This window comes from Plasmopara halstedii, assembly GCF_900000015.1.
Source record: "Plasmopara halstedii genome assembly, contig: Scaffold_2881, whole genome shotgun sequence".
NCBI lineage: Eukaryota > Oomycota > Peronosporomycetes > Peronosporales > Peronosporaceae > Plasmopara > Plasmopara halstedii.
This window is the reverse complement of record NW_020189786.1, coordinates 407,027-417,287: the sequence shown is the minus strand read 5'-3', so window position 1 is coordinate 417,287 and position 10,261 is coordinate 407,027. Positions and strand designations below refer to the sequence as shown.

General features: G+C 43.0%; 4 protein-coding genes across 4 annotated transcripts; 2 read left to right on the top strand and 2 right to left on the bottom strand.

Annotated features, from left to right (window-relative positions):
- Positions 1-465: 465 nt before the first annotated feature.
- Positions 466-868, bottom strand: PHALS_05173 (uncharacterized protein; the record flags this gene model as incomplete). Its single annotated transcript, XM_024718853.1, has 3 exons — positions 466-557; positions 639-700; positions 792-868. The coding sequence occupies 3 exons, from the start codon at positions 866-868 to the stop codon at positions 466-468; spliced, it is 231 nt and encodes a 76-aa protein (XP_024584211.1).
- Positions 869-1,157: 289 nt separating this feature from the next.
- On the top strand, positions 1,158-2,693 carry PHALS_05172 (berberine-like protein; the record flags this gene model as incomplete). The annotated part of the gene is made up of 1 exon (XM_024718852.1): positions 1,158-2,693. The coding sequence occupies one exon, from the start codon at positions 1,158-1,160 to the stop codon at positions 2,691-2,693; it is 1,536 nt and encodes a 511-aa protein (XP_024584210.1).
- A 1,297-nt stretch (positions 2,694-3,990) lies between these two features.
- On the bottom strand, positions 3,991-8,607 carry PHALS_05171 (Transcriptional repressor EZH1; the record flags this gene model as incomplete). The annotated part of the gene is made up of 6 exons (XM_024718851.1): positions 3,991-4,003; positions 4,067-6,482; positions 6,567-6,762; positions 6,833-6,939; positions 7,030-8,547; positions 8,601-8,607. 6 exons carry the CDS (start codon positions 8,605-8,607, stop codon positions 3,991-3,993), a joined length of 4,257 nt encoding a protein of 1,418 aa, XP_024584209.1.
- Positions 8,608-8,722: 115 nt separating this feature from the next.
- PHALS_15080 (uncharacterized protein) lies at positions 8,723-9,927 on the top strand. Its single transcript, XM_036407178.1, has one exon. It carries the CDS (start codon positions 8,918-8,920, stop codon positions 9,239-9,241), a length of 324 nt encoding a protein of 107 aa, XP_036263427.1. The 5' UTR covers positions 8,723-8,917; the 3' UTR covers positions 9,242-9,927.
- The last annotated feature ends 334 nt before the right edge of the window (positions 9,928-10,261 follow it).

Below are 10,261 nucleotides of genomic sequence, written 5' to 3'. Positions count from 1 at the left end.
TAAACGACTCAGGTGTAGATTGACTACAAGTGCTACCAAGTGCAGCGGGGCTGCCGTACCTTAGCGCTTGAGGAAGCGTAATTTAGGACACCAACCTTTCGTTCTTTACAAGAACCAATACGAGTGTTGCGGATCGCTATCCGCTAACTCCAAGAGTAGTTACTACCTTAACCAAGGCTAATAAACTCTAAATATAAAACTGATACTTATTTATTTCTATCTGCGGCTAAACCGCACGTCTCGTGTGACACACACACCTGTTACCAGGGAATGTGTAACCCCATTACATTTAGGACTACGCTCATATTAAATGTTTTCGTTTAACCGTATCGCGTGATGTTACTATCAGTATGACTTATATCCCGATTTATGACTATTTACAATTACACCATTTTGCGAACATGAATTGTACAGTGTTGTTATCTATATAATCGTAGCAAATGGTAAGGTGTAAGCACATACGATTCACCTACTAACTTCGTTACACACGCCGTCTTCTTCATCTGGGATTTGTTTTGGTAGGAAAAAAATAGTCCAAAATTGAGCTGTCGAGATATCTGGAGTGTTGTAGTCTTTTAGTGTGATAGGTTGCTACACAGCATTTTAAGCAAAACGCCCAGGCAATCGGGTTTTCTCACCTCGTAAGAAATTAACACTTGCTGTATCATTCATACACTTCAGATGCACATGGCAGCAATACCTATAACCCTCAAGGTTTTATCGTAAAAATGTCTGGTAGCAGCAGTTTGTTGTCTCTTCGATAAATGTTCATGCTAGCGACCTCTACGTACCTGTTGTCATGCGCAACGCAAGATAGCAATATTATGGCCATCCATTCGATAAATTTGTGGCTCTTAAAAATCTTCATTCAATACCTTGAAGATCAATGCGCGAAAAAGAACTCTGAGTGTGAGTCGAATACAATCGAGCGCATGTGCTGTGATGGAAATATCAATATCGCTCCTCTGTCGTCAAGGAATAAAAAAGAGACGTTAAATCATGGGCTTGGCAAAGTGCCTAACAACGTCTTTGTCGTGTACTTTGTTACGATGTTACAATATAGTTGTTTAGCATGATGCTGAAAAGTCTCCAGCCATTTCATAATCACATTTGCCTCGCGTTAGTCAAGTCGTTGTCGACCGTTCATTTTCAAGCGTATGGCGTTCTCTTCAATTCGTGGCGTCAGCCGCACTGTTGTCGCTCTCTGTTCTCTCATTGTCGCTTATCAAAGCGATCTTGTCACCTCTGATGCACCGAAATCCCAAGTTCTGACGTGCCTCGAAAAGGCTGCTATTCAAATGTCAACACCTTTGGCTGAAACTTGGTCCGTGGACACCGAAGCCTGGAACTCGCGTGTGAGTCCCGTACCTGCGGTTGTCGTCTTTCCAAAGACGGAGGAGCAAGTTTCAGCTGCTCTAAAGTGTGCTGCTGCTGCTGATGTCAAAGTGACAACGCTTGGTGGCAACCGATCATTCTCGAGTTTGGGCTTTGGTCGTAACAATAATGCTCTTATCATGAATTTAAAGTATCTCAAGCACCTTATCTACGACGAAAAGACGCAATTGTTGTCATATGGAGGTCCCGTTACGATCGCAGATGCCGTAAAGTACATGTGGACCAAATGCGAGCGTACTGTCAACCACGGTCGTTGTCCAAATGTCGGTATGGCCGGTGTGGCTGCTTCGGGTTTTGGTACACTCTCTCGAGCGGGTGGTACCGTTTTAGACAGCATCGTGTCAGTGCGTGCAGCTCTTGCGAACGGTACGATTGTCAACGCCGACGCAAAAACAAACTCAGATTTATTTTGGGGATGTCGTGGTGCTGCTAGCTCTCTGGCTGTAATCTTAGACTTTAAGATCAAGACATTCAAGCCTCCATCGATGCTTGTGACAAACTACACGATTGCTTTTGATTCGAAGTACAAACCGACAGAGCAAGACAATGTGGATGCTTTGATTGGGACGCAAACCTGGGCTTTAAGCAAGGACAACAACGATTACTTGTCCATTCGTTTCAGCCTCAAGACCAAGTCAGATCTCAAGGGATTTTTCTATGGTCCTAGTGACAAGGCTGCACAGGTTCTTGGATCACTTATGAAGTACCTTCCATCTTCAATGGTACTTAAGACCACTGAAAACGATTTTTGGACGTCCGAAGAAATTAGCACACCTGGACTTGTCACTCAGAAGCCGGATGATCGCCGTTATTTCTACATCGTTTCCGTGACCATCCCTCGTAAAACCCCATTGACCAATGCCACGGCTTGGGAGCTTTTCACCAACACTGCATTTCTACCTAAGGATCCAATAGCTTCGACTTCGGGTTTCATTGACATCTGGGCCGGCTTATACACTAAGTCTGTTAAGCCTGATGACTCGGCTTGGAAACACGATGACAATCTTCTCCTAATTCGCTGGGATATGCGTACAGAGTCTTTTGATGTGCCTTTTCCCGAAAGCTCAATCACTACTATGCGTAACAACTTTTACAAATTCGTGAATGCTTATAAGGCCTCGGGTGGTGAACCTGGTGGCTTCCCTACGTACCGTGATGATCGGTTGACGGTGGCCGAGATGGCCAAATTCCTGTATGGCGGTGGCAACTTTAAAAAGCTGCAACAGATCAAGACCAAGTATGACCCGACAGAGTTGTTCAATACCGACCCTCAGTCCATTCCTGCCCTAAAAGCTTAAGATCGGATAGATCACACAATGTGTTGACTTTTTTTACCATAAAATGTGAATGTAGTTTGGAGTTGATAACTTTGTCTTTTCATTACATAAAGAAGCATAGTAGTGTGACCAATAGTATTTGCGGGCGCCGATTAACGGAACTTGACAAACTTCACAACAATCAAACCAATGAATTCGGAACCTTGGGCATAGACTAAATGTAGCATACATCTGGAAGAAGTTACTTTCACATAAACAATTTTGTGGTGAAAGGGGCACAAACTCACGGTAGTAATTTCGTCAATTTGTGAACTATCGGACAATAAAAGTTCCTCTTTTGTGAATAGATATAGTAAAATGATCGCCAGTGTTTACAACACGTAAAATACCGACTGGTATTTAAGTAAACGGATTGCAGCGAGGAAAGGGCGACAAGGCTCCAAAAGCATATTGACAAGCTTCTTTACTTCATCTTGCCTGATCTGTACAATGGCACAGAAGCCCTAAATATTCTAAAAGCCTTACATTGAACCTAAAAATTACATACGGTCTTGAGTAGAGACTCGACGTTTTAAGTCGGTCTTAAATTTATTATATTTCAGGCACAGGTTCTTTTGTTCCCAGTCAAAATTTATGAACTGAATTTAGAACCAGCTCGTCAAGGGTTCACCTCCTTGCGCTCACCACCGTGCCATTATTGCTTAACTTTTTCAGACCTTGATGTCATGGCATAGCTACACCAGCATTATTGTCTTTCGAAGAAATATTTCAATTGAATCTTTCCTGTCCAAGCTTACTTCTTGAAATTATACCAATTTGTTCAGATAACTGGTCTTGAAATGCCTGGAAGCTTTTTATATCGTCGGCCGGTAGGTACAAGGTCAGTCTGCCAGGTACAATGCTCATAGAATTACCGCGCTGACCATGTAATCAGTTACTTCGAGTCAACAAAACAATCGAGCATCGTTCTATCACAGATGCCAGAGAGTAAAAGGTTTTTACCTGGCTCGGTCACAGAATTACGCATCGATGCTAAGCCAGTGGTCAAAGACGACGGTCAATTATGACGTCTTGCATAACCATTCAGAGGAGGCTCTCGGCCGCAGCCTTAAAGCGCTTATAATTGAGTTTAGCTTTTAATATCCCGACTCAGTTACTCGAAAGTCGAAGCTCCCAGAGCACTTCAAACGAAAACGAACACCACTTCGGATTTATCAGCCAAACAATCGTATACGCAAATACCATACCGAGTTTTCTAGTATATGCCAAACTGTTACCAACACAGACATAATCAACTTCTCAGTAGCCGTACCGTCCCTTATTCCCATTGTCTACACGCAAATGAATCTTTAGAAAGTTCAAATACCAACAATATGATCTAAATCATTACGTACTCCCATTCATTCTCGTCATCTTCAACCGCATAGATCCGTTTCTCCGGTCCCTGTTTCAAACGCTGACTCCACGTTGGTGCCGTTTCGTGCGTATATCCATAATCAAAGAACAATTCGGCCCCAACTTCAATGGCTTCATTTGCAAATAATCCAATGCGATGTTCTCCATTCGACGCAATGATCCGAACATCCAAATTCGCAACGTTTTTCGCCTTATGATTGGCAAATTTCGCCTTATTCCCTTTTCGCGCCGCATCCACAACATATTCGCTATTAACGCCGAAGAGATAACTGATGGATTTTCGATCGTAAATCGCACCGCGACGTTCCGCTTCTTCATCCGTAATAAGTTCTCCGGTATATTCCAAGACAAATTCATCTTTTTGAATGGGCTCTAAGGCATAAGCACCCCATCCATGAGTCGCTGAAAACGCAACCCCGACATTTTTATGAATACCTCCTCGCAACATATTCACGTTTTGACAAAGTAAAAGATTTTCGTGACCATTTCGCTGATTGAATTCCGAGCAAAAAGCTGTAACGGCAACATCACTGGCTCCACAAGTAAAGCAATAATCCGGATCACATTCGCGTCCAGCACTCCAACACGGACAAGTAGATGTTTGACATTTACTTACAGAACACTTACATCCTTGAAAGCGATTTGGACAATCTCGACCACATGAACAGGCACGATTGCACGCATGGCCTCTTTTCGTACAGCCACACGATTCACCACACTCACCGTCGTGATCGCATGGTTTGTAGCTTAGTTTCGTTTCTCGATCGAGCGTCTTTTTAGCAAGAAAGCGATTAGAGGCAGTGCCTAGGCTCTGTCGTCGTCTCTTCCGTTGTCGGGGGAAGCCTTCTTCTAGATTGGAAAAATCGCCACTATCTCGTCGTCTCTTTTCTTGCACTAAAAATGTTTCAATCTGTGCACACGTGCAGCTTGGGGTCCTTAAAACTGCAGCAATTATGCAAGCGTTGAATCCAAGTGCAGTTGCAAGCTTACGAACTAGAACAGCATCAACTTGACTCCACGAATCGGATTGCTTTAAACTTTTCCCTTCACTGAATAGAATACAGCACGAAGAGCTGCATGGAACAGTCCTCGAAAGCAGCATTCTCATCGTACTAGTGATTGTAGGAAGGTATGAATTATCCAAATACTCCGATTTATCTGCCAATCGCGCAAACTTTTCACGTCGCTTTCGACACTTTTTCAGCTCAGCAAGTCGCTCAGATTCCAATAGTCTCTCTTGCGTTACCAATCTATTTGTTGCTAATGAGCTGATTCGGGTATGCGTGCGTCTGGAACGTCGGTATTTGGGATTTTTGGTAGCAGGTTGCGATTCAGAGGCTTTGACTTCATCTTCGGACGATGACGTGCTAACTTCAATTGGATCTACATTATTTGACGATGTTGACGAGCTTGAGCAGTTCTCTAATCCATTTTCTTGGACTTTGACCTCTTGTCTTGTCAGCTGAACACTTGATACCCTCAACATTGGATAAACTGGATCCGCTCGAATACTTCGTTGTGGATTCTGGATTCCATGCTCGGAACAATCATAGGTGAAGCAACGTCGACAAAAAAGATCTCGATACCATTCTGCTACTCCTTCATACGTCTTACGATCTCGCAAACCTAAAGCGTGTAGAGCATGAGCGTAATTGGATTCGAATACTGACAATGGAGGTTGCAATCGGATCGATAAGTACGGCGTTTTAGTTTTTTTTTTAAAAACCCAGCATAGTTGAGATAGTCTGCTTAAAGCTTGACATGCCTGGATTAGAATATCGCTCGTTCTGGATTTTACAGCACACAATTCTCTCACTTTCGCGAGCCGACTTGCAGTTTGCTGTTCCTTTACATAAATATCTTTGATCTCGTGATAATCAATCTGAGGTCGAGCAAATTTAGCTTCGAGTTGAAGTGCCAGAAACACTTGATCGGACATCCCGCAGATTCCTACAACTATCCGCAATAGCATTTCTTGCATCTCATTATCACGCGCACTTGAATTCAGAATTTTTAACTCATCTCCGCTCCCAAATACTGCGACGCGACGCTCTTTTCTCATCGTTGTCGAGGTATACAAATCATTATCAATGACCATCTGCTCATTTTCGCCTAAATAGGGCACATATCTCAAAACAGGATCGTCTTCAACAAACACGTTTTTTCGAATACCAATCATGGTAAAAGACCGACGAATACCCGAGATTTCATTTGATAGCTGTGTGACAGTTTCTGGGTACACCACAGATTCAATCGGCGATCCATTTTGATGCACAAAATACCGTACATCTCCGACTAAACAGTTGTATGGATCGACAGTATGTGTGGGATCTAACTTATCTCGCTTTGCCATTCTTTGTTCAATTGGAAAACTGCCCGACCACGAATGTCGGTCTAGTTTGTATATCGCATTCACAACGTGGTAACACATGTTAGATGCACCTTAAACCGAGATTATCATAAAAAACGATTACGTACCTGCGATCTTCGACCACTGGGGACGCCTATACTGCTCACTTCGTAAGCCTTTATATACTCGAAAATAAGTTGAAAGCTGCTTTCGCGTTTCCTTTACAACATGACGCACACGACGTGCATGACACTTTTCGATCTGCGGAAGCTCACGCGCTATCAATGTTCGCACTCGTTTGTTAACTTGAAACTGACTTAGAGACTAAAATTAATCACAAAGAGTATCAAATATACTTGCACCATGTGTCAAAAAAATATTTCCAGATTCGCACCTGCATCTCGACTTTAAGATCGATCCTCTGCTCATTTCTATCGATTAATATGCACTTCTTCTTCATGTCGCCAGATTTATCGTAATCCCAAAGAGGTCGATCGAGTTCTACAAAGCATCTCATAATCATGTTGATATAACAACAGCAATTACTAAAAATGGCATCACAACTATTACTGCAACTCACGTTGCACATACCGCTGGAGTATAGAGTTATTGAGACTTCTATAAGATTGGGTGGTGCTTCTTCGAACACAAGGTGTCGCCACGCTGTTGAATGAATTACTGGATATTCCGTCTTCTTCAACGGCGTTGCTGTACAGTCAGCAGAGACAAAGGTTGCATTGGATGCCGAAACTCCGTTTCGAGAAGGTGGTGAGATAAACGATAACGAAGGGGGAGGCTCGGACCTCTTCGTGGTCTCACTCACACCTCGATAGTTGCCATTTGTATTGTCAATAATATTGGTTTTAGCTTTACCTGGCGTAATTACATCATTGGTCTTGACGACATCGTCGACGCCATTGGTATTTGTCACGGCCTTGGAGGATCGTGTAGCCGAATTCCGTCTTTTCTGGGCGCGAAAGAACGCCAACAATTTCTCTTGCTCCTGTAATTCCGTAAAGGAGAGCTTTTCTTTAATTTGATGTGTTTCGATCGTATCATGAAGCCGCGAGGTAGTCGGTGCATCGTGTGCGCTCGTAGCTATCACTTTTTTTTCGCGCGGACGTTTTCTTAAAAGCGCTACTTTAGACCGCTTGAACTGATCATAATTTCGATTCTCCTTCTTCTGATCATGTACTTGAGGCATCTCAATTCCATCACTTTCCTCCTCTTCGCTACTCATTTCATTCTGCTCACTCTCCACTTCACTCTCCACTTCACTCTCCGCTTCACTCTCTTCTTCACTCTCCGCTTCACTCTCTTCTTCACTTTCCACTCTACTTAAGCCACTCTTGTATTTTTTGATGTTCCCCGTTTTACAATTTTCAGACTTCCATTTCACCTTATTCTTTCGCTTTAATGTCCTTCGTCTTCGATCGCGTGTGATTTGTGTCAACTCTTGATGATTGTTTAAAAACGATGTCTTGCATATTACATCTCGACTGTTTTGCACAATGTTTTTCTCCTTTTGTCTATAAATTGCCTCTCTCTGCGCTGCCTTCTTAACAAACGTCTGCCATTCATCATCACTTTCATTTTCCATCACTGGAGGCACTGGAATCTGTGCTTGTGGTGCCACTTTACGTGCTTTATGCTTGCGAAAGTGATTCATTGCCTGCTTTTGAGCCTCGTTTTCTCGTTCATCCTCATTTCTGTCCTCTCTCTTTCTTACATTGGGACCTTTTCGCCGATTCTGGGCCTGGATTCTCTCAAGCAATAGCTGTTGCGCTTGCAACTCGTGATAACTCATTCCTTCTGTGATCTCACGCATTCCACAGTCATGTCTCGATCGATCCATTGGTGCCACTTCAGTCTGCTGGACAGCCGAATCACATTTCGATCGCTGAGATTGCATTGTTCTCGTCATTGATACTTTGCTCTCATTGTTACCTCGACACCTTTCATTTATGTCACTACTCTCATTGCTGTCGCTCTCGCTGGAGATTGCGCGTATCTTGACGGGTCGACGGGTCACGGGCTTTAGTTGCATCTCATCATCACCATTGGAGAAACTTTCATCGTCACTGAGCAGCTCAATCACATCCTGGGAGCCTGTTAAATTTTGTTAGCGCAAGACTGCAGGAGAGATATTTAGAGACGCGTACCACTCATAATTATCCGAGACTAAAATATATTAAATGCTGCATTTGAGAAAAGGTTGAAAGCGACATACAAATTATAACTTTTGTAAAGCTGTGTCTCAAAAATTAAATATTTGTCACTGCGACGTCAATATCGATGGTAGAGATGGAAAGTCAGACAGTCTTTTACAGCATCAAAAGTCTACTACTGCTTTGCATGTACGCAGCGTAACACGTGTCAAGAAAGCCAATTGATTGTATCGAGTCTAACCTAGTGAAAGCTGTTTGCTTGTCCACGTGACAGATACAAATACTGGTGATCAAAATTGCAACTCCAATAGATGATAAGCACTGAGCTGTTTAATTGTGACCAACAGAAAGCTGCGAGACACATTAGCAATGCAACTCATTTCACATACAAATTCTCAACCAAAGTAGCACAACAGCAGCAGAGGACGGTGTCTCACATCATGCAAGCTTTCATAGCCACTTTTGACGACCAAGGGGTTGAACGCCTAGTAAAATTTGCTGGAATCCTTCCTATGATGACGATCCCAGCGCCATTTTCACCGTTTGGTGGGGCAAAGTGCCAAAAAAATGCCAAGAAACCTTTCTTCGAAGAACCTTTGGTTTGTAGAGTCTACGTTGACAAAGATGAAAACTGAATCTACGACGTGAACCCAGGTATTAACTACTTTACATAGCTTAAGGTATAGAGCAAGAAAAAATTGACTTGTTGCAACTAGCTACAGCATAAAACCTCATGTATACGTTTATCATTTGTAATTCTTACTGGATTGCGTAAGGTTAGCAGCCCCCAATCTTACTGACCTCCTATTGTTTAGGTGTTATGATACTTGTTTCAGATCACAGCACTTCAGAATTTGATCACTAGTACCTAAGAGGTCATTCCATGTCCGGATGACATTAGTTTAAAGTGTACGTACACCTTGACATGGTACAATCTATTGTAAAGCTAAAGCAAAATGGCTCATCCCGCTGCGCCCAGCGACACTGAACCGAAGAAGATATCGCCACAATCAGCAACAGCTACAGTAACTATGGAAGGTTTTGAGCAGATACAGTTTGTTCCAAGAATGATGGTTTGCATATAGAGCAACGCCAAATATCGCACATCGTGCGGAGCGCGAATCCCTATTCGCAAGAAATGTTTACGATGCGGAAAGTTAGGGTGCTGTGGTCACGACAGAGCGGTGGATCTCGGTTATGCTTATTGGCCTCTCATAAATTGAGCAGCACCATAATTTTGAGGGGTATAAAAATTGAGCTCCTCGTATATACAGTGAAAGACTCCTTGCGGATGCTGTTCATTTCTAGTTTACGCAGAGCAGCATGTGGTAATAATTTGTGTTCTATTACACTCTTCCGCTCAAAATTGAAACTGTGTTTATCTGTTTTATTTGCGGCAGAGCCGCCTATATCTAATACCTTAAAAAAAATTAATATGCATAACTACTGGCAGTCCCGCAGCGTTAGTCTTACTGCGGTGTGGCCACATCATGGTGTGATTACACCGACTTGTGCACGCCACACTTTTGTACGGCCACACTATCTTGTGTGACTTAACCCTGAATACTAGGGTACATGTAACTTCGCTACAGGGATGCTGTGACGGGGCACACGGCACCTTGCACAGAGGAAGCTTGACTTCCAAGAGTATACAT

Excerpts from the sequence above, each read along its gene's own strand:
- PHALS_15080 (XM_036407178.1), top strand. The coding sequence starts at position 8,918 with ATGATAAGCACTGAGCTGTTTAATTGTGACCAACAGAAAGCTGCGAGA.